The following is a 23711-nucleotide window of genomic DNA, read 5'->3' as shown; positions in this document are numbered from 1 at the left end:
GGCTTCATCCAATCCCAGAGAGACACTGCACATAACTGCTCTGCGATACATAGACTAATGGTGGAGCTCTTTTGGCCGTCGTCCACCGCTCCGCCAGCTCCACGTTTTTTAAGACCCAAACTCATTTAGTCACCATAGCACCATATTTCCCCCAAAATACAGGGGGACTGAGTGACGGAGTGTGAGGCCCCCAGCTGCACTTGGTGAGCAGAGAGAAGCTGGCCCATAAACGAGAGATTAGCACATGGTGGGGCCTGTCAAGGGGCCGCTATAGAGAGGGACCGTGGAGGGGGGCGGGGGGGATGGGGGGCTAGAATGTGTGTTATGGTTTCTATCTGGTCAAAGCTGCGATGAAAAGCTTCTGACTGATGTGGTGCAGTTGTCACGGTGACCCAGAGAAAAGCTCCTCTGCACTTGTTGTCCTCTCTCTCTCTGGTTACTACCAAACTGTGGGAAAGGAAGAGACAGACCGAAAGACAGACGGACAGATGGACGGACAAAGGCATAGATAGAGAGAGAGAGAGAGAGAAGAAAGTATACAGGCAGACAGATAGGGTGAAAGAAAGTTTGACCCCTCTCAATGAAGTGTGTCTCAGTGAAGCAGCTTAACCTGACTCCGTACTGGACACTAGTCAGATCAATAGAGCTTCAGGTTTCACCACTTTAACTTTCTGTTGTGGGCCTCTGCCATCCACAACACCTGACAGATTTATTTTACATTCAGCATTTAAGTCATTATAGCAGACAACCTCATCTAAAGTGACTTACAGTAGTAAAAGACAATTTTTTATTATTTTACTGCCCCCCTGTTTAAAACGCTGAAAGCGTGGATTAAATCTCTAAAAATACATATGCTTGCACACAAGGGCTTTGATGTCATTTCTTATAAAAGACAAGGAAATAACAAAATAATGTCAAGCACATAAACATGTCATCTAGATGTATAATTTGACTGTAAGCATCCCTTGGCCCTTTGAAGTGTCTTATGCTGACTACTGATTGGTCTGATGTGGTGGTTAGATCAGTGGCTCAGGTTGCTGTGGTTTTACTGCTCTACCTACAGCAAAGATCACAGAACCCTGCTCCTCCCCTTCACCCCATCCCCCCCCACAGCTGTGACCTGAGGACAGGACCAGAGGTCATAGGTCAGAGGTCTAAATGTTGTTGTATATCAGTTGGGTTGACAGAGTTTCTGGACATATAGAATAGTGGTGTTGCTTGTTTCAGTCACCTAACACTGCATAGAATGGGTGCTACTGCCCTAATGGAACACCTTCTATTTTCTTCTGATGCTTTGTCTCTGTTGCTGTGTCTGTCTGATGCTGTATCCCTCTCTCTGTTGCTGTGTCTCTCTGATGCTGTCTTTCTGTTGCTGTGTCCTCTCTGATGCTGCTGTTTTCTCTACTTTGATGTGTCTCTCTTTCTGTTCCTGTGTCTCTCTAGCACACCCACCCCCCCCTCCCTCCCCATTCAATAATGGAAACCCAGTAGCTGTCATTCTGACCTCAGGCATTTAAATGAAGAGGAAGAGTATGGAAATTGACAAAATTCAGTCTGTGTGTATGTTGTTAGTGCGTGTCTGTGTCTCTGCATTGTGTGAACATGTGTGTGTGTGTGTGTGTGTGGGCAGGGTAAATCACAGGGGTCATGTTAGGACCACAGACCTGCAGACATGTCTTGTCTCAGTAATGTAATTCCACTGTAACGTGATCAGGCAAAGGATTATAACGTTATTACACATCTCCCTCTCTGAAACACCAGCTCTCCACTCTCAATGCCCTGCTGCCAGAGTCAGCTAGCTGCCAGTGTATGTGTGTGTGTGTGTGTGTGTTTGTGTGTGTGTGTGTGTGTGAGTGTGTGCGCGCTCGTTGGCTTGCCTTCATAGCCAGTGCACACACGGGAGTAAGTCCGGGGCTTTGCCAAACACACCAAATGCTGGTTTCACTGTTTCATTTCCCCTCCCCCCTTATCCCACATATCTCCCCCATGCCCCTCATACAACCCTGCATACCCTGCCCCCCCCCCCCCCCCCCCCCCCCCCCCTTCTAGTTGGGACCAGTTCCGTAACGGCATGGTCATCCAGCCCACTGTCACCCTTAGAGATGGAGAGGAGGGGTAGGCCTTTGAGGAACCACGTCTCATGCTGTGTATGCGTGCTAAAGGCAGATGCAGAAATGGAGGAAAAGAGTGAGGGATGGATGAAGTGAGGGATGGATGAAGTGAGGGATGGAGGAAGTTTGGAATGGAGGAAGTGTGGAAGGGAGGGGCGGAGTCATGATGTCATGTATGGCCGGGGATGGTCTGTGTCATAAGCCATTCTCCAGTGTATGGTCTACACATCATATAACTTCCATTTGTTTTGGCAAGCAGTTTAATGCACAGTCATTCTCTGGAATAAGATAAAACACACACACACACACACACACATATATATATATATATATATATATATATATATATATATATATATATATGTATATAGTACGTTCACCTAAACACACACATACACACTGCCAGTCTCAGTTACTCTGCACCTGGATTTCATTTCTAACCTTCCACCGCCTCTCTCGAAGCATGCTGGCGAGCGTTCGTGTGCGTATGTGTGTGTCCGCGTCCCAGAGAGAACTCATACAAAGGCAGCTTTAGTGGAAGTAGCAATCACCCCAATTGGATCTGCTTCAATTAGCATCACATGGCTGTATATTAGGACACATACACTGGGCCTTCTGGTCAAACCTCGGCCCCAAAATCCCTCTGTGATTTCCTTTCGGAGAGGGACTCTTTCTCCCTAGCCTTGGCACCGCAGTTGACTTGCCGGTCCTCTCAGAAGTGAAAGCTAAAGGTCTGCGTAAGGAGAAGGAGAATAAATCCCCTCTAATACAATAAAGAGACTTCCATCTGTAGAAGACGTGAGTGTGAAATGAATACCTGACTTCCCCAGACGCAATCAGGGAGGGGGAGGGTGGGAGGGTGGGAGGGGATGGATGATGATCGAGAGGGAGAAACGGGGGACGGTGAAAGGAAGAGACATTTGCTGTTGGTTGCTGAGTAAATCACTATTATTGCAGTTTAAAAGACAGAGTCTCTATTCATCATTACGCTGATGTCTTACCCAGAGTTGGCCTCCGTATGTAGGAGAGACTCATTCATTCATTTATTCAGCCGCTCACCCTGACTGATGGATAATAACATCGTTTACGGCCATACATTATAAGAAGTGTCACTTTCACCACAATAATGATCATCGTTCAAGCGTTTCCCTATTCATTTCAGCTTTGAAAAAAAAAAAAAAGGTCGACCCGTTTGGACAGTGGGACCAGACTAGGTGATAAATGAGGATCCTTGTGTGTTCACAACAAAGGAGTGGAATGACTTCATTCTCTTTCCTGTCTCCCCCTCCCTCCCTCTCTCCATCCCTTTTCTCAGTGGGAGGAGATCAGCGGTGTGGACGAGCACTACACGCCCATCAGAACCTTCCAGGTGTGTAATGTGATGGAGTACAGTCAGAACAACTGGCTTCGGACAAACTGGATCCCTCGGCGGTCGGCACAGAAGATCTACGTGGAGCTCAAGTTCACGCTGAGGGACTGTAACTCCATCCCCTTGGTCCTGGGGACCTGCAAGGAGACCTTCAACCTCCTGTACCTGGAGACGGACGAGGACCAGGGCAGCCGCTTCCGAGAGCATCAGTTCTCCAAGATCGACACCATCGCCGCGGACGAGAGCTTCACGCAGATGGACCTGGGAGACCGCATCCTGAAGCTGAACACGGAGGTCCGGGAGGTGGGGCCGGTTTCCCAGAAGGGTTTCTACCTGGCGTTCCAGGACGTCGGGGCGTGCGTGGCGCTGGTGTCTGTTAGGGTGTACTTTAAGAAGTGCCCATTTATAGTGAGGAACTTGGCCTCATTCCCTGACACCGTGCCCATGGACTCCCAGTCATTGGTGGAGGTGAAGGGCTCATGCGTCAATCACTCCAAGGAGGAGGAGCCGCCGCGTATGTACTGTAGTACAGAGGGGGAGTGGCTTGTGCCCATAGGGAAGTGCCTGTGTAACGTGGGCTATGAGGAGAGAGGGAGCTCTTGTCAAGGTAAGACACAGAAATAAAAAATTTTTTTTAATGAATTTGGTTCATCCATTTTCTACTATGCCTCCACCCCCGTCTGTCTCTATATCCCTCCCTCCCTTTTTTATTTTCTCTCGCTATAGGAAATCCATAGTTCATACTGAACGTAGGCTCTGACTGTATACTGTTGCATACAGTGTATTTGAAACCATGGCGTCAGCTGTCTTATCTATTACTTACAAACCTCTTATATCATATATCTGTTACTGACAAACCTCTTATTTCAGCAACAGGATGTGTGTATGAGGACTAAACCCCAGTTTGGGACTTCTATTTGTTAATGGTGGGGGACCATCTTGAAGTATTTTTAACAATAAGCTCCTCTTCAGGACAGAGGAATGACCTTAGTTGATTTTAGGTCAGTCAATCTGCTGTTTGTTTCATGGTGTCTGTCTGCTGAGGCCAGACATGGGGGTGTAACAGGTCAGGGTATGTTCTTCTGAGGACTGAAAGGCCTACTTGGCTGGTGTTTTGATGTGGGTGTGGGGCTGGAGAAAAGAATGGGTTATGATAGATGTGTGATTGATGAGAGCATGGTGATGTACAATGAGTAGGATGAGTAACAATTGGGACTGTGTCCAGTGAAATGACACCTAAGTATGCAAAGGAAAGCTACTTCTCTCTGTGTTTAGATGGGAACTTGTTGAGTTTATTCGAAAATACAGCTGCTACATTTCCTTGTGTCCACATAAAACATCAAATACATGACAGAGTGCTGTTATATTAAAGATAACTTCTAGGTAGAAAAAACAGATATTTTTTTATTTGATGATTGAAAATACATAAAAATATACTAAGAGTAATAACGTGAAGAAACCAATAAAGGCAGATATTATTTGGACATTATTCATGTCAGACTTTTAGGAAGAGCTAAAGCTAAACTTGCTTCCTGCCTGAGTGAGCGCTTGAGGCAGAGTATCCCATGGCGACATGGCCGACAACCCAGGGTACAGTGAAGAACCAGTCGCGGCGTGTCTGGTACGCCTGTTTAAATTGCTGTGTGTAGCACTATGTAGAGATATTGATCTACTGTCTCTGCATTCAGCAGTTTGTGGATGAATGACATATTCTAAGTTAATATTACAAATATCTAAGCTAATCTCCTAGGCCAAGTTGTGGCGTCCATGTAACCGAGAGAACCTCTTGCCATAATTGATCCCTCTCTGGAGAGACTCAGGTAAAGGGAGACAAATATTAGTGAGGCCCCTCCTTGTTTTCTCCTTTTCAACCCTGTCCCTTTCTCCCTCTGTCCTTCTCTCTCTCTATTCCTCCGTCCCACTCTTTCTTCCTCTCTCCATCTTCCTCCCACTCCCCCCACTATCTCCCTCCTACTCAATTTCAATTTGAAGACTTTATTGGCATTCAAAGCATTTGTTTGCACTGCCAAAACAGGTGGACAATAAGCAATTTATAATACAATATAACATAACATACTTGAAATTCTAAATTAATTACACACACAAAAGAAAGTTCAAATGCATATTAGTAGATCTGCACTGTGTCATAACAGTGTTGCGGATTAAAGATTAATGACAAGGAAATCATTTGTGTTTGTTTACAGTGTTGTTTGTGTGGCCCTTGTCATGGCAACTGGTAAACAATCACATTGCAGTGATTGCACATGCCATTATTTTGCCAATAGATATACAAACGTTTATTACTATTTAATTTGATTTAAAATGTGTGGGTCTGTATGATCCAAAGCAAATATGTGTAGAGAGGTTGGCAGGAGGTTAGGACGGGCAGCTCTGTTTTCACGGGACACATTTTCTGTCTTCTCTTCAGAGCCAGGTCTGCCTGTGGCTTTCTCTTTGGATAGGAAGTCCCTGTTCACTGAGTCCGTACATAGTCATGGTTTTTCATCCTTTTGGGCCAGTCGTGCTGATCGTGCATTTTGCCATTGTGTACTCTGCTTAGGGGAATCATTCTAATATCCATCTCCCTCTCCATCTCTCCGTCTCCCTCGCTCTTCTCTATCTCTCTGTCTCCCTCGCTCTTCTCTATCTCTCCGTCTCCCTCGCTCTTCTCCATCTCTCTTTCTCTCTTCTCTCTTGCTACATCTCCCTCTCAGTCTCTCTTCTCACTCTGTCTCTCTCTCTGACTCCCTCTCTCTCTTCTCTCTCTGTCTCTCTCTCTCTCTGAATGTTTTTATCTTCTTCCCTCCTGTCACTGTGAGTAGTGTGAATGTTTGGGTGTATTTGACAATCTCTTATTAGTTTCACTGACGGCTAATGGAGTCTAATAAGGGCTTATGTTACGCTGGTCTGTGACAGCTGCACTGTGACACGTACACACACACAGACACACACAGAAACGCACACACGCACCCACAACCTCCGTGAGCAGCAACAGCGAGGGCCCCACTGCGCAGCTCGTCCACCAGGCCCCAGTGTTAACAGACTGGGAGTGTTTGGGGGGCAGTTTGGCAGAGCGGCATTGCTAACACGGGGATGTGTTGAGGTGTCCACACCTAGCTGTGTGTTGCTGTACCTCTGAGTGCCATGTAGAGAAAGGCTTTACTGTTACTTCACTGAATATTTCATGCGGTTTGTTTTTTCTTCGAGAAGTGATGCAAGATCATCCATTTGTCTTTGCCCTGTCTCTGTGTGTGTGTGTCTGCGTGCCAGCGTTTGTTTATATAGGCCTCAAAGTGTGTTTGAAGGCTTAAGTAGAGTGTGAGGGAGTATTGAATGTTACTGTCTTAATGATCGTGTCAAAGCGCCGGTCCGAGATGTGTGTGGAGGCAAGGGATGTTTTCATTGTGAGGCTTTAGTAAAACATAACAGCATCACAAATTCCAACTACGAGGGCTGCCGCTAGGGCTGCGCAAAATGTTGTTTCAGCAACGACATTGCGATGTACGCATCTGCAATAGTCAAATCGCAGAACGTGCGATTTAGTAAGGTAGGCATATATCAGTCTACAGTATATATATATGTTTTCAAATGGAAAACGTGATATAAGGTAATTTACTATGATTTATAGGTTATTGGATACACAGTTTAATTACAGAAGGGATGATGTTGACCAAAAACAGATACCTTGTCCAGAGAGCCTTGCAATAGCTGGCACAACACAAGGCGACACGACCAATTTGTTCGAATATATAAGGCGGCACCACAAATCTTCGTATGACGAGTGCAAAGCATCTCAACGCCCTCCAAAGCAAAAATCTATTTTGGATGCATTTGACAGTATTACACCATACGAGAAAGGTTCCAAACGGCAGAGAGAAATCACAAAATCAATAACATTTCACGTCGCCAAAGACATGGTACCAATTAACACGGTCACCAAAGAGGGTTTAGAAAACATGATCCAGTCACTTGACATGCAGTATGTAATGTCATCACACTATTTTTCTCAAGTTGCCATCCCAGAGCTGTACGAGAAATGCAAGACACAAGTTGTAAAAGAGCTGTCACAAGTGGAATATTATACAGCAACAACGGACTTGTGGTCCAGCCGGCCAACGGAGCCCTACATAAGTCTGACTGTACACTTTATTAATGAGGACTTCCACCTGAAAAGTCGCTGTTTGCAAACTGCATTTTCCCAGAGGATCATGCAAGTGAGAACATCGCAACAGGGATGAGAGAAGCTTTAGTTGATTGGGGCCTAGATGAAATTCGTCTAGTCTGAATAACGATGGCGCCAACATGGTGAAGGCTGCTGCCCTGAACAAGTGGACCAGATTGCAGTGCTTTGGCCAGAGTGCATCTTGCAGTTGGTAAGTTATGCCCAATTGCGCATTCTATTTTACTACTGTCGCTATTGCTATACTGTTACTGTTACATATTATTACCTAGCAACCTGTTCTGAAAGATAATTTTCATAAGTTTCATACATTTTAATTGTCGAGGATGGTGCTGGGGAAGAATGAAGGATACAGACTGTCAGGTTGATGGCCAAAGCTCTTTCTGAAGACATCCTGTATTTTTTCATATCGCAATATATATCGCAGTAAAACAAAACATTGCAATGTCAGTTATTTCCAATATCGTGCAACCCTAGCTGTCGCTGGGGGGGGTGTGTGTGTGTGGATGGGAATATGTGTGTGTGTGACTGTGTGTATGTGACTGTGTGTATGTGTGTGCAGATGTGCATGCATGTGCATTCAAGTGTGTGACCGTGCATTCATGAATGTCGGTTAGCATTAAAAGCAAAGTAGCATTGGCTAAAAAGTCTGAATTTCAGGAAAACCTTAAGAGAGCATAACATATATAATATTTTGGCAGAGAGCCCAATTCTGATCTTATTCTTTCCCCAAATTAATGAGATTCTTTTCACAGTCAATAAGATTGTTAAACACTAGAAAGGCATCTCTGACTTTTGTTATAGTATAGACATTTTGCTTCCATTTTTTCTCCATCATATGCCACTTGACTTGTTCTAAAGAAGTCTAACACAGAAGTGGACTAATGCTGAAATGGGGTAAAAACTAACTTTTGGTGAAAATAGACTTCAATAATCTAGACCGTATCTGCCTGGTTAGCCTGGGAGAGATGGCCAGAGGCCACACTAGGAATTTCATCTTATGTCATGTCTTATCAAGTGACTCTAAGCGACCCTTTTTTGCTTTGCCTTGTTCAGACACTGTAATATTATGGACATTCACCACAGTGGAGTTTTGTGAACAGAGAGAGGGGCCCACTGATAGCCAGACTCTTTCCTCTGGTGCTACAATGGACTGAAGCAGGTGATGAAGTTGATATCTTCCAACAGTGTGAAATTCCTCCAACCTTAATTTGAGCTTAAAACAGCAAACAGGGGGCGCTCAGCAGCCAGCCGGTTGTGTTTCCCAGCTTGTGGGTGTGTGTGTTTGTGTGTGTGTGTGTGTGTATGCCATAGCAGCTGTTCGCTAGTTCCTGTGAGAGAGATGAGGGTTGACATTCCTATTGGATTTACCAAGACACACAATCCCCACACACACTAAACCTTATTACTTATCACACACGCACACACACCACTTGCCAGTCCTGATTACTTATCACATCTTATTAAAGCCAAAGTGCAGTGGGGTATGTTAACAGGCCTCCAGTAAAGCTGAAGAGTAGGTTTAACTCTTCTTGACACAGGCACACACACCCGGACACACACAGACAACCACACACACACACACACACACACTCACATTTGAACAAACACACAGTGTTTGCAATTCTGAGCAATATCTTGGGGATGATCTTTCGGCACATTTGATGTTAGCTCTTGTTTCTGCAGCTGTGAATGCTCTGTATTTGTCACTGTGTGTTTGTGTGTGTGTGAAAGAGCACTCTACATTTCTCCGGAGGTACACATCGATTCCCCCTCCTGGCTGTCACTGGCTTTGACAGTGGTTAAGACCAGTGCAGAGAGACAGACCGGTGAGTCATTAGGCTGATCACAGCCCTAACACCATGACAACACTGGGGCTCTTACCTCTGTGGTCACTACGGAGTCGCAACTCGTCTCTTCTTGAGTGTAGAAATGTCAGCGTGTTTTGGGTCTTATCTGAGGCTTCAGTCGTTTCGGGAGTAGCGCTTTATCTAATGATGTAGTGTTGTGTTATGCTGAGTTGAGTCTTGGATGCGAAGGGGGCTGGGGATAGCCCGGGTGTGAGCAGGGAGGGGGGGGTCTGGGTTTGTTGATAGGTCTGGCAGTGGAAGAAAACAGCAGAACTACTCATTACTGCTTGTGCCCTGTATAAGTGTGAGTCTGTGTGTATGCGTGTGCATTAAGCGGTTTGTGTCTCTTAAAATGCCAGCTCCGGCGAGTTCATGCCAACAACGGCGGACAGAAAATACACACGGAGGTCAGCCTGGACTGTCACCGACACGTGGCCTTTAGTTAGAGGGATATAGGTTCTGGCATGTTTGTGTGGCACTGGAGGTGCAAACACTCAGACACAAAGGGCTGCTGATTGCCTCTGAGCAAAGGAACGTAAACACACCCACGCACACACGCAAACACACACACGCTCCCACATGATATCGCAGTCTCTCGACTTTATTTTACGCATGTGTAGGAGAGATAAATATCAAAATGCGAAGTGAAAGAGATAAACATCAACATGGAGTTAAACCAAACGTCTCCATGTGAATTGAAGGAATGAACTAATTCAGTGAAGATTAGCTTGGCCTCTGAACACCACCTCCCCACCGCCCACACACACACACACGCACACACACACACACACACAAACACAGCCAAAAGGAGGAGGACTGAGATGGACTGGAGCGGCTTCTGAATTAGTTTAAAGTGTTCAGAAATAGTTTGCAGAGGACTCAAAGTAAATGCTTTGTGGTGATCTTTGGTGGGCTGTTCTGGACCAAATGGTCTGGTCAGAATGACGCAGACCAGGCCTTGGTCCTTGCTATGGAATCAAAGCCTAACTGGCCTGTCTGAATGAATGTGTGTGCGTGCGTGTGTGTGAAAGAGCAGCGGGGAAAATGATTATTGAATGGGTGCCGAGTGATATAAAAGCGTGGCATTGAATAGACAATCACGCACACACACACACACACACACAGTCCTATACTGTACTCCCTCTGTCTCCATGGTGCTTATATGAGTGTCACCTTCTACAGTTAGTGCTACAGTTGCTCCACTGCTTCAGCCCAGTTTGTGTGTGTACTGTGGTTCTTGCTAGTGCCTCTAACCTTTTCTGTCACCCAGGCTCAGCGTTGTGTCTTGTCCCCACAACCCTCCCTTGTTGTGTAAGTGTGTGTGTGTGTGTGTGTGTGTGTGACCTCCACTGCTGTATGCTCTGTGTTGGTTGGTATTCGGCCAGCCTTTCAGGGCCAGAGCCGGAAGGGGCATTGTGCCGTCCGAAGGCAGAATTCCTAGGGGCTGTGAGGTTACAGTCTCACAGTAAGACTTTTCACTAAGTCTTTTCTAGTGAGGAGCAGAGTGGACGTTTGTCCTTGGGATTTGTCGGCCTGCACGTGATTTGAGCGCGGCTGGTTACGGTTGGACAGCTTAGCAAGGGACGAATGTCACCGTGACCTACAATAACACAAGCTCACGCACACCTTCCCTTTTCCCTTGGGACTGCCGTCATACCCTGGTTTACCAAAGACCTTTCATCCTGGAATTATATTGTTCCTAAAGCAAGGTCAGCTCCCACATGGAAGCTATCAAGAGAGCCTATGACTCACCGTGTGTGTGCGTGTATGCATGCATGCATTGCAGGTTGTGTATGTGTGTCGCTGGTTTCTCTATCAGCAGGGCTACTCTGGTTGTGGTCCAGGTACATACCTGACCCAGGGCTGTTTTTCTCATCACCCCCAGCTTGACTATTTCCATAGAATAGATGACTCCAGCATGAACCTTATCACACAGAGAATATACCTATATATGGAGGTGTAAAAAGTACAACGTAAAAGTACTCGGCTGTGTCCACCAGTTTTGGGAACGTCCAGAGGAAGAGCTAAATGACCAGGTAAACAGAGTTACTAACTAACCAGTGAGCTTAATTGATAATTTAAACTCTTCCTTTTTATTTAATTGATTACTGGTTAGTTTTTAAATCTCTTTACCTGGTTGCTTGGATCTTAATTAGTTACTTTCCACGGATGTGCTATCTGTCGCGCATTTCCATCACCGTTTGGGCTTTGCCCTGTAAACTGCTAAATACTCCAGCGCTGCCCGGAAACGTGAAAGTTGTAGTTGTATATTTTCCGCAATTTGCGCTACCTACATCCTTCATTCGCGTCAATTTGCTCCCTTCGCTGAGTCAAGCTGCCGGAGCTAGGCAGGTGAAAAGACATGCTCATCTTCACCCCCGCTTGGCAAACAGCTCAATGCGTTGAGGTAGGCCTACCTCTATCCACACAGGATCCATCTCTCTCGCGCGTCCCAATGTGTTCCCGGATCTCCCTTTTTACGAATGAAGCGCTGCCTAAATTACTCCCCCATGTGCCTTATCACATAGATAATATAGATGACACCACCTTGTGTCAGAGAAGCAACTTACAGCTCAAGGTTCCACAAGGACAAGCCTTGGGTCAAAAGCTCTCTCACCGTCAACGTTTGTGTGAGTGTGTCCTTTGGCTAGAGCATGGAGCAATATAAACTCTTATTTCACTATCATCCAGGAATGCTTTTTCCGTCGTGTCTTCGTCATAGATTGCGTATTTACAAACCAAAAAATAGCATCGATAACAAAAAGCGAAAACATTTAATGAGCAAACGTGGAGCGTCGGATTACGCACGTGCGTGTGGTGCGTTCTTTTTTAAGCAGAGTGAAAAGCTGTGGCGAATATCTGGAAGGCATTATTTTTCCCATTGATACTGGCGCAATTCTTTAGCGGAGCCGGAAAGCAGAATTGGTAAAGATCTAACTGTTGCGGTGCCTTCCACATAGCGCTCAAACGCGTGAACCCAGTACTGGCGATGGAGTCGCTCCTCTCCCTCTCTTGAATGCGAGAGAGGGGGTAAAGCTAACCGCTTCAGGGTCCTTGATCTTTATAAGCTCTTGATAATATCGGCTATGAATTCCGGATTAGGATGTAAAAGCCTACCATTCTGCTCACATGACCATTCATGTTGTGGCAGTTGGGTCGTGCTGATAGAACACATATATCTCTGACTCCGTTGAACGAGGTTTTGGGCTTGTAACAAAGACAGCCTTTTCAAGGCAATTTGGGTTAATGCTTAGAATGATGGCACCTGAATACAGATTGTGTGAGCAGAGTGGAGATTGAAAACACCACTTTCACAAACCTTTATTCATGCATCATCTGGATAGGCACAGAAAATGTTCAACAGTCACCCATTGCTACCGTTTCTGCCAATCACTGAGCATTTACCTCAAAATATGTTTCAATCAAGACATGAGCCAACAAAGTATTTTCCCTTGTCATTTCAATTTGCTGACATGTTGGACAAAATCACTGAAAATTAGCATTAGCAAAATGGCATAATTGCCCTAGGAAAATCAAGCGTAAAGAATCACTGCAAAATCCTGCAAGGACAGATTATTTCATCTCAACATCTTCAGCTATTGTCAGTGCCCCATACTGCTAGACTGCCTTGATCCTAACATATCTGCGGCCCCAGGGGAACTCTCCATAACATAAGTAAAGGAGATTGATTGATAGTGATCTATGTTGGATCCATAACTCTCCCCCAGCCATTTGTAGAGTCAGACTGTTGTGTTGAGACACAGGTCAGATAAATTCCTCTTGGTTACTGCAGACTGAATCTGAGTGGGTTCTGTTGTGTGTGCTTGTTCATTTGTTTGTGTGTTTGTGTTTGTGTGTGCACGTGCTTGCGTGCATGGTTTTGTGTGTGTGTATTTTGGCAGATGGCACCAAGCCCAATAATACAGAAAATAAACAACAACAGACACAGAGGAATAGAAAAGGCCTCCAGTGAGATTTGACTTTTGGAGAATCCTCTCAACCCCATTCTACTAAAGCAAACTAATTAAAGTGTTTGCAGCCCACAGCAATAACACAGTCTCCAGACTGCCGTGGCCGGGGGCTCTCGTGGGGATGAGAAGCTGTCTGCAGCACTTAACAGATCCACAGTACACCTTCTAGGGGGCCTGTATAACAGAGTTCAGATCCTCACCAAGGTCTGCTGTTCTGCTGTTCTCCCTCTCTGCCTCTCTGGTCCTTTGCCTATCCAGTCTTCTCTGGTCCTCTGGTCCATAGCGCCTTTGGTCCTCTCTGGTCCTCTGGTCCTTACCCTCTCCGGTCCTCTCTGGTCCTCTCTGGTCTTTGGTCCTTAGCCTCTGGTCCTCTCTGGTCTGTAGCCTCTCCGGTCCTCTCTGGTCCTCTGGTCCTTAGCCTCTCCGGTCCTCTCTGGTCTTCTCTTGTCCTCTTGGTCCTTAGCCTCTCCTGTCCTCTCCGGTCCTGCCAGGTCCTATCTAGTTCTATCCGGTCCTCTCGGGTCCTCTCCGGTCCTATCTGGTCCTCTCCGGTCCTATCTGGTCCTCTCCGGTCCTATCTGATCCTCTCTGGTCCTCTCCGGTCCTATCTGGTCCTCTCTGGTCCTCTCTGGTGCTCTCCGGTCCTGTCTGGTCCTGTCTGGTACAAACCACAAGTCAGGAATGCAGCTACAGCAGCACAAGAGAGGGTAGGTGGAGGAGAATGAGGAAGTGTAGAGGGGAGAAGCAGGGGTTTTCTGGGGTTTAAGATGGGGTGTCGAGATTGACAGAGACATATGAAAGTGGTGTAGCCATGACAGCAGGATATCAGGCTCACCTAGTACATGGGAGACAGGCTCTTTTTAACAGACACAGGGGAGGTGGGAGAGGTAAGGAGAGATGGGAGAGGTATGGGGGAGAATGGAGGTGTGGGGAAGATTAGGGAGAGGGAAGAGAAGACAGGGGGTATGGGGGAGACAGGAGAGGTACAGTATGGGGGAGATACAGGGAGGTAAGGCCTAGCAGAAGGGTGTTAGGGGGAGGTAATGGGATATAAGGGGGAGATATGAGGGAGGTATGCGGTGGAAAAAGGAGATGGAGATGGAGCCGATATGGGGGGGAGTAAGGGGGAGATGCAGGAGTTGTAGAGTGAGATGGGGTAGCCCTTGTTGCTTATTGTCTGAAGTGTGATTTGAACTGTTATTGAGTGATTCGTAGAGGCTCCCGGCATTGTGAATCTGATGCTGCCAGTGGAACTGCTCTGAGGCCTGATTCTATGGCTGCTGCCTATCACCTGTCTATTGCTTTCCCATGTTTCTGGAACGAGTTGTGGATGTCTGTCTGTGGTTATGGAGAAATGTTTAAGTAAGCAACAAGCAGGAAATGTTTCAGAGCCGTGTCAGTTTTAGGTTGACGTCTCAACGTTCATCCATCAGAACATGGAGCAGCAGGCGTGCAGATGGGGAGATTAAAACAGAAATAGCGTTTTACAGTAACAGCCTCTCTCTCTGCTTTTACAGTAAACAGCCTCTCTCCGCTTTTACAGTAAACAGCCTCTCGCCGGTTTTACAGTAAACAGCCTCTCTCCGCTTTTTCAGTAAACAGCCTCTCGCCGGTTTTACAGTAAACAGCCTCTCTCCGTTTTTACAGTAACAGCCTCTCTCTGCTTTTACTGTAACAGCCTCTCTCCACTGACCAACTGAAGCCTCACTTCCACCTCATTGTGTGTTGGTTTTGTGTTTTGTGTGTGTCTTAATGACGTCAGTAGATCATGCACCAAGTTGATGGGCGGTGTGGACAGAGGCAGTGAGGTTGAGCCAGGGGACAGAGAGAGAAATACTGACCTCTGCATGCTTATTGGACACGTCTCTATGACAGCGTGTTGGTCCAATCAGCAGAGGGGAGGAAATGTCACCGTCATGCCGAATCGTGGACCAACGGACGGATCACAGAACAAACCAGAAACGAGACCTTTCCTCCCAACTCCACTAGCCGGAAAACGAGTCCGACCCAAGGATGCAGTTAGTTCCTCAGTCCATGAATCACCCGGGAGAGAGCTGTGTGTGTGTTTGTGTGTGTGTGTGTGTGTGTGTGCGCGCATAGTGTTCATATGCGCGTGTCCTCAGCTGATTAAAGCCAGTCAAGCCTCAGTGATCAGGCATTTAGCCGTCTCTCCAGTCTGAATGCCAAACACAACAGAGCATGCCCAGACCAGCCATGTGTGGAGCGACCTGGGGAAGAGGAGATGGAGGGATCGAGATCTGGGCTAGAGGAGCACCACTCTCCCTCTCTCTTTCTCTCTGTCTTTCTCTCTGTGTGTTACTCAAAGCATGGCTGTTTTCACTTAGAATAAAGAATAAAATAAAACAGAATGTTCTGGATAAGGTCAGCGGTGGACTAGTGATCTCATAAGGATTGATTTAGTGGTTATCTACTTATTGGTAGTGCTTTAAAATGGAGCTGTTCCGTCTCTGTTTCCCCTCCCTCCTCATCTCCCCATCTCCATGGCTACCTCCCACCTAACCTCCTTCCCTACCTCCCACATTACCTACCTCCCTACATACCTCCATACCTGTAGCTCTCCTGTGCATTGAGTATAAAGCTGTGTCATAAGTAGGTCTTTGCAGCAGCTGAGTCTCTGTGACCCCATGACTGACCCTGAAATATATCCTCTCTATATGGTGGTCTCTCTCTGCTGCTATTCAGGCTGTGCAGTGTCTCCTCTCTATATGGTGGTCTCTCTCCACTGCTATCCGTGCTATGAAATGTCTCCTCTCTACAGTGGTCTCTCTCCACTGCTATCTAGGCTGTGAAGTGTCTCCTCTCTATATGGTGGTCTCTCTCTGTTGCTATCCAGGTTGTGCCGTGTCTCCTCTCTATACAGTGGTCTCTCTCCACTGCTATCTAGGCTGTGAAGTGTCTCCTCTCTATACAGTGGTCTCTCTCTTTCTGCCATCCAGGCTGTGAAGTGCCTCCCACTTAAAGAGGGACAAAGTAGCCAACCTTTAAAGGTTGAGATGCTCCACAGATGAGCACTGACCTTTTACCGCAGAAAAATGTGAGATGGGTCAGTACCACACACACACACACACACACACACCACCCACACATACAAGAAAGCTTACATGCAGAAACACACATACACACACCATGTTCTCTGTTACTTCAGATGGCAATGATTGGAAGGGTAGGGGGCAGACAGGGAAAACTAAATGCCAAGGAGGAATGTCCAACACCATTCATTTTTCCAGCACCTAGATGCGTTTGAACCTCCAGCGTAGCTTTTTAATCTTTCTTTTCTCTGCCTGTTTAAGTCCAGGGTGGGAGGCATTTGTCAAGAGGAGAGAAGCGTAGCCCACACAGGTCTAACAGTTTCACTGTTCCCCACTTCACTAGTCTTTTCATATGGACTGGGGGGCCTCTTCATTCCTGCCGTGCCCTGGGTCCCCTGGTGTGTGTCTTGTCGTGCGGTTGTGTGTGTGTGTGTGTGCGTATTACAAAGTGTGTTTGTGTGCTTTCCTTTTGAGTACTTTTTTGTGTGTGTGTGTGTGCATATGTGTACGTGTGTGTGAAAATGCCTCTTTTTTTTTTTACTATTGGACTGCATTCACTGAACATGGTTACAGGTTTTCCTGTAGGGTTTAAGTGGAAAGCCTAAAATTGGAGAGAAAAAAAAGACTTTTGCATATAGAAACGTTGCATTAGAAATCATGCATTTTACAAAACAGAGAGTGTCCACTACCATAAGCTACCGCTCAAGTGATAATCAGTGCCACAGCAATGGCTTGTGCCTATAACACCCACCTGTTGCTCTTGGATTCGGGGCTTGTAGTGCACATTTCAAAGATGATGTTCATGAAAACTAAGTTAAAGGCCTATGGGATGCTAATAGAGGTGAAGACTCTTTACCTGAAGCCAGCCTGTATCTTTGGCTTTTCACGCTACAGTGGTGGAAATCCAGACCGACCGACAGGCAGTACAAGTAGCGATAGGATTCGTTAAACCTGGTTAAAGTTAGGTCTAAAGTTAGGGTTAGCGATGATGAGTGACTGTAACGAAAATATCACTTTTTTCTGTGTTTTAGTCTTGTAGTGAAGCATCAGTTCTGGTCGTTATTGGGACTGTTTGTTGTATGTATTGGCCTCCTTGGTAAAGACCCTAAAAATGTCCCCCTAATGGTTCAGCTGTGCTGTACAGTCGAGGCTACACTCACCTAAAGGATTATTAGGAACACCATACTAATACTGTGTTTAACCCCCTTTCGCCTTAATTCTACATGGCATTGATTCAACAAGGTGCTGAAAGCATTCTCTAGAAATGTTGGCCCATATTGATAGGATAGCGTCTTGCAGTTGGAGATTTGTGGGATGCACATCCAGGGCATGAAGCTCCCGTTCCACCACATCCCAAAGATGCTCTATTGGATTGAGATCTGGTGACTGTGGGGGCCATTTCAGTACAGTGAACTAATTGTCATGTTCAAGAAACCAATTTGAAATGATTCGAGCTTTGTGACATGGTGCATTATCCTGCTGGAAGTAGCCATCAGAGGATGGGTACATGGTGGTCATGAAGGGATGGACATGGTCAGAAACAATGCTCAGGTAGGCCGTGGCATTTAAATGATGCCCAATTGGCACCAAGGGGCCTAAAGTGTGCCAAGAAAACATCCCCCACACCATTACACCACCACCACCAGCCTGCACAGTGGTAACAAGGCATGATGGATCCATGTTCTCATTCTGTTTACGCCAAATTCTGACTCTACCATCTGAATGTCTCAACAGAAATCGAGACTCATCTGACCAGGCAACATTCTTCCAGTCTTCAACTGTCCAATTTTGGTGAGCTTGTGCAAATTGTAGCCTCTTTTTCCTATTTGTAGTGGAGATGAGTGGTACCCGGTGGGGTCTTCTGCTGTTGTAGCCCATCCGCCTCAAGGTTGTGCGTGTTGTGGCTTCACAAATGCTTTGCTGCATACCTCGGTTGTAACAAGTGGTTATTTCAGTCAAAGTTGCTCTTCTATCAGCTTGAATCAGTCGACCCATTCTCCTCTGACCTCCAGCATCAACAAGGCATTTTCGCCCACAGGACTGCCGCATACTGGATGTTTTTCCCTTTTCACACCATTCTTTGTAAACCCTAGAAATGGTTGTGCGTGAAAATCCCAGTAACTGAGCAGATTGTGAAATACTCAGACAGGCCCGTCTGGCACCAACAACCGTGCCACACTCAAAAATGCTTAAATCACCTTTCTTTCCCATTCTGACATTCAGTTTGGAGTTCAGGAGATTGTCTTGACCAAGAGCACACCCCAAAATGCATTGAAGCAACTGCCATGTGATTGGTTGATTAGATAATTGCATTAATGAGAAATTGAACAGGTGTTCCTAATAATCCTTTAGGTGAGTGTATGTGCTACATGAGAATCTCAAGGGAGAAGTACAGGCAACAGCATGATGTGGTTCTTTTACTCCTTCTATTGGCACAAATTAATGTTGATCCTTGTCGCAGCGAAAAACATTTTCAGCCTCCAAAATTTACTTTCCACACCCACTTTCCGCAAAAGTGCATTTTCCCCGTGTAGCTCACTTGATGAGAGGATTGTGCTCATAAGTGGGTTTGATTCCCGTTGAGGGAGAGTAAGGAGATAAACGCACACACCATGGTTGGTGCTCTTGATAAGATTACTGAATTAACACAACAGCATGTCTGAGGGGCGATGCGATGACTGCATTTGTGTTTGAGTTTTAAAACGCTTCAAAACAAACCACTTTTCTGTTACCTGTGCAGGAGTTGTTTATGGTAATGGCTGACTGGAGGGCGAATCTGCCTGCATTCCTGTGTGCAGTGCGTGTGTTTCTTTCTTTGTGTGTGTGTGTGTTTGCTTGCTTTTCTATCCTTGTGGGGACAAAATGTCCCCGTAAGTATAGTAAAACCTGAAAAAACATGCCTCGTGGGGAAATTTCGGAGGGCCCCATGAGGCAAAAGTTCCTGCTCAGGGTTTAGGTTTAGGATCAAACTTACAATTCATTTTAGAGTTAGAATGGGGGGTTGTATAAGGTCCAGGTGTTGTTGGTTAAGTTTAGGGTTAAGGTTAGGCATAAGATCTAGGTAAAGTTTAGGCATAAATGTTACTTTATTGAGGTTAAGGTCAGGGTTAGGATTAGGTTTAGATTAGGGTTAGGTTGAGGTTAGGGTTAGGTTTAGGGTTAAGTTTAAGGCAATCGAGCATGTGTGTGTGTGTGTGTGTGTTCTCATATTGCGTTGTGATGGTGACAGTTTGTTGACAGGGTAATTGGTGTAGGTGGTATTGACAACTCTGCAGTCTTAATGAGAGAACACCAATTAATTCATTGATTTACATTTAAATAGGACCTGAAAGGTTACAGCCTGCTAACTGTCATCTGCATGTATTTAATGACTGACACACACACACACACACACACACACAGATTCCTCTATATAATGATATGAAAAATAAGGTGTTAATTACAGTGTCATAAATTAATCATGGTTGCTTGGCTCTTATGAGTTCTGATGTTTAATTTTGGAATGAATATAATCTCATCTGTCATTTAGAGCTTGCCTCTCCTACCGGCTAAATGCCAGGACTGTTCTGTGTTTCTCCCCAGCTTACGCACAACTTTCTAAGAACCACATGTTTCTTAGTGTAGCAAGAGCATGGTTGTCCTTTGGCTAAATTGTAAACAACTTTCTCACAGCATTCTGTGTACGGTGAAGGAACATCTCTGTACTTTGGAACATTCTCAGCATATTTAGGGTAATGGAAAACACAATTTTTAGTGATTCCAGTGTGTTTCCTGAATGTTTAAATGTGTTTTTGTTTGATTTGATTTAATTTATATTTGGATAATGCTCTCTAACTGGTTTTACACTAGGAATTAGGTTATTTCAGTACTTCAGCATAACGTTTGCTACCGGTTCCCTTATGGTTTATGTCATAGTTAAGCAACTTGTAGGATAGGGGCAGCAGGCTATGCAGGATGTTGCTTAAATAATATGGAAGACGAGGGGTGTTCGGTTTATTCAATCGCTGAACTGATCAGTGGTCTCAGATGATCAGCTCAGCGATTGACCAAATTGAACACATTTGGTTTTCCATGTTGGCTAAAGCTACATACTTCCTACCATGTGTTTCTTCACGACCCGGGTTGCCTACCCATGATCCATTTAAAGTAATGTTCTCAAATCGTTCAGAGAACATTTAGGAACTACAGCTTAAGGTTTTCTACAGGTTTTTCTGTGGTTTTATGGGAAGTCACATTCCACAAGCGTTAAGAAATCAGTAACATTTAAACTTTATTAAGATTCTGAGAATGTTCTAAGGGACGTGTTAATACTAAAACATAAATTTTTTCTCAGCATCAACAAAAGTCCTCAATCTTGTAAAAGTCTTAAAGAGTTCTTGTTTCCTTTCAAACTGGGTCTGCTTGAATTGATTAACATGGACAGCTTTGTATGTGTGAAAAATAGAACATTTCATGATTGCCCCATCCTGGTGGCTCAGTGGAGTAGTTTCATTGATAATGAATTGAAGATCATAGGTTTTCAATCTCATTGATCTCATGTCATAATTAAAAAGAAAATGTTTGCATATTTAATGCCTCAGGAAATTAATTAAAATGGGTCTTATCTATGCTTGATGTTCACAAAATAATCTGGCAGCATCATTAAAGCATTCCGTTGAAGTGTCATTTCTATTCTCAGAGTGTAAATAAACCTCCCAGGAAACGTTTGAGGAACCAGACGTTCTCAGAACCTTCCTGCAACTTACCAAACGCATTAGCTGGCTATCCACGGCCGTGTGTGCTTAAACATGCGTGTATGTGTGTGCACAGTTGCGTGTGTCTGCGCTCTCTGCGTACTTATAGCCCATGCAAGCAGTTTCAGGTTGCATTTTACACATTGGCAGAATTGTTCATCGTTAAGAGCTGATACACGTCCACGGGCCTTTCCAGGTCTTCTCCACGCACTAAAAACAATGGAGCTGTGATGCTTCGGTTCAGGCATGAAACTGGGCTTCAGTGGTGATTATCATTGTCTCTTCCCACTGACACACTGCAATTAATCGTCTGCAGGTGTAGGGCCAATGACACTGGGTAATTATGCAACCCCTCTGTGAGTGTGGTTAAGGTTAGGAATTCGTTAGTAGGGAAGCCAGAGATGCTTCATTGTAAAGGCAGCAAAGTGTTTCGCAGCCAATTGCCGTGGTTAGGGAGATTTGGTGTTTTGCGGTGATGTCATCAAAGACTCGTCTCCTCCTCGGTCAGGCCCCCTGGACCCATACATTTTGTAGGCTATTAAGGGGCCTGTTAATAAAAACACTTAAGAAGAGGAATACAACCTCCCCAACATGACAACAGAACTTGGAGTATGAAGGCCGGAAGGAACATACCACGCTCTTGTTTCCCCTCTTTCTGTGGAGCAGTTGAAGCATGGAGCTGTTCCGACAGCCGGGCCTACATTACATCATGAAAGACGTAGCTAAATCCATGGTCCTCGGCCTGTGCTCACTCCGTAGTCCTGCCATTGGCCTGTCGAAGCTGTCCTAGTTGGGTTCTCCTGGGTTCACCAGGCACAATGTTCTCTGACACGGTTCTCTAGTTCTGTGGTACCCCACCAAATGGAGGGCCCCTCTGTCTCGATGTCCAGCTCTGAGTCCAGAGTTTGTGTGTCATCGCGTGTGTGTGTTTATGTCCAAGTATATAAGTGCGTTTTTTGGTATGTGACTTTCTGTGGAACTATATATGTGAGTGTGATTTCATGCTTGTGTTTAGGGGTGCTTATTCGTGTAGGTGGGTTTGTGTGTGTGTGTTGTGTCGCGTTGCGCACGGAGCATTCAAGTGTGCATGCGTGTGCGTGTGTGTGTGCGTGCCGGGGCCAGAGTGAAACACCATGTGTGGAACCAGTAGGGGACATTCCATTTACCCCATGGTCCCCTCAGCCCATTCATCCCGTGTTCAGCCGGACTGTACGGCTATTGTCCTCCGCTACAGTCTCCCGCCTGCTAGCCCCTAACCCCACAGACCACAGCCCATCAACCCGCCAGCCTCCCGCTAACCCAGCCGTCAGCTGCATGTCACCTCCCAGGGCTGGGGCTGTGGTCTGGGAGGGAGGGAGGGAGAGGATGGGGATCGAGGGGCCAGGGAGGACCAGGACCGACTCTCTCCCGGGGCCTTGCTGCTTGTGAGGCTACAGCCGCAAGCAATCTGAGGGGTAGGGGAACCCTCCGTTGTAGGTCGGGGTGTTGGGGCCGGGGTGTTAAGTCTGTGGTGTTGGGGCCGGGGTGTTAAGTCTGTGGTGTTGGGGCCGGGGTGTTAAGTCTGTGGTGTTGGGGCCGGGGTGTTAAGTCTGTGGTGTTGGGGCTGGGGTGTTAAGTCTGTGGTGTTGAGGCCGGGGTGTTAAGTCTGTGGTGTTGGGGCCGGGGTGTTAAGTCTGTGGTGTTGAGGCCGGGGTGTTAAGTCTGTGGTGTTGAGGCCGGGGTGTTATGTCTTTGGTGGTGGGGCCTGGGTGTTAAGTCTGTGGTGTTGAGGCCGGGGTGTTATGTCTTTGGTGGTGGGGCCTGGGTGTTAAGTCTGTGGTGTTGAGGCCAGGCCGTTAAGTCTGTGGTGGTGGGGCCGGGGTGTTAAGTCTGTGGTGTTGAGGCCGGGGTGTTAAGTTGTGCCGATGTGTTCCTCTGACCAATCACGTGTAATTAGTTATACGTTGAATAGTTTGCTTGCAATGCAGAGGGTCCAGTCTGCCTCCGGATGAAATTGAGTCCAGTTTTACCCGTCTACTGTCTTTATAAACTCCCTCCCCTGGTTCCTTTCTCTCTCTGTGAAAGGGCTGTTCATCACTATTCCAAGACGTAGCTGATTAAATGTGATTAAGGCGAGTCCATCCATCAGACAGCCTTTCACTCTGTCACCTCACTTAGTCATTACAGAGGGCTGCCAGGGGGCCTGCAGGCAGGGTGTGTGTGTGTTGTGTATATAATGTGTGTGTGTGTGTTTGTGTGATGTTCGCTCCCTTCGGCTGTCTTTAAGCCTGAGATGGATGTTTCTTGATCATAGCTGTACTAATGAAGAGGTCCTGTCCCCTGCCTGTAAAGACTACCCCTCTAGGACCTCTGCCTCTCTGTTCTCCCTACCTGTCAGCTTTTGGCCATAGTGATGGTCATAATGAATGACGGAAGACTGAGCCTCATTCTTTATGAGCCCCTGTCTC

The 23711-nt window shown here is 46.1% G+C and overlaps 1 protein-coding gene across 2 annotated transcripts in view; it reads left to right on the top strand.

Moving 5' to 3' along the window:
- The window catches only part of epha3 (eph receptor A3), an 83620-nt gene that overhangs the window by 10754 nt on the left and 49155 nt on the right, over positions 1 to 23711 (top strand). For both annotated transcript variants that reach the window (XM_029113514.2, XM_029113515.2), the window contains exon 3: positions 3427 to 4087. In XM_029113514.2, the coding sequence (XP_028969347.2) occupies positions 3427 to 4087 (661 nt within the window). The remainder of the gene's footprint in view (positions 1 to 3426; positions 4088 to 23711) is intronic.

Source organism: Esox lucius, chromosome 16 (genome assembly GCF_011004845.1).
Source record: "Esox lucius isolate fEsoLuc1 chromosome 16, fEsoLuc1.pri, whole genome shotgun sequence".
Lineage (NCBI taxonomy): Eukaryota > Metazoa > Chordata > Actinopteri > Esociformes > Esocidae > Esox > Esox lucius.
This window is presented reverse-complemented; position numbering and strand designations above follow the sequence as displayed.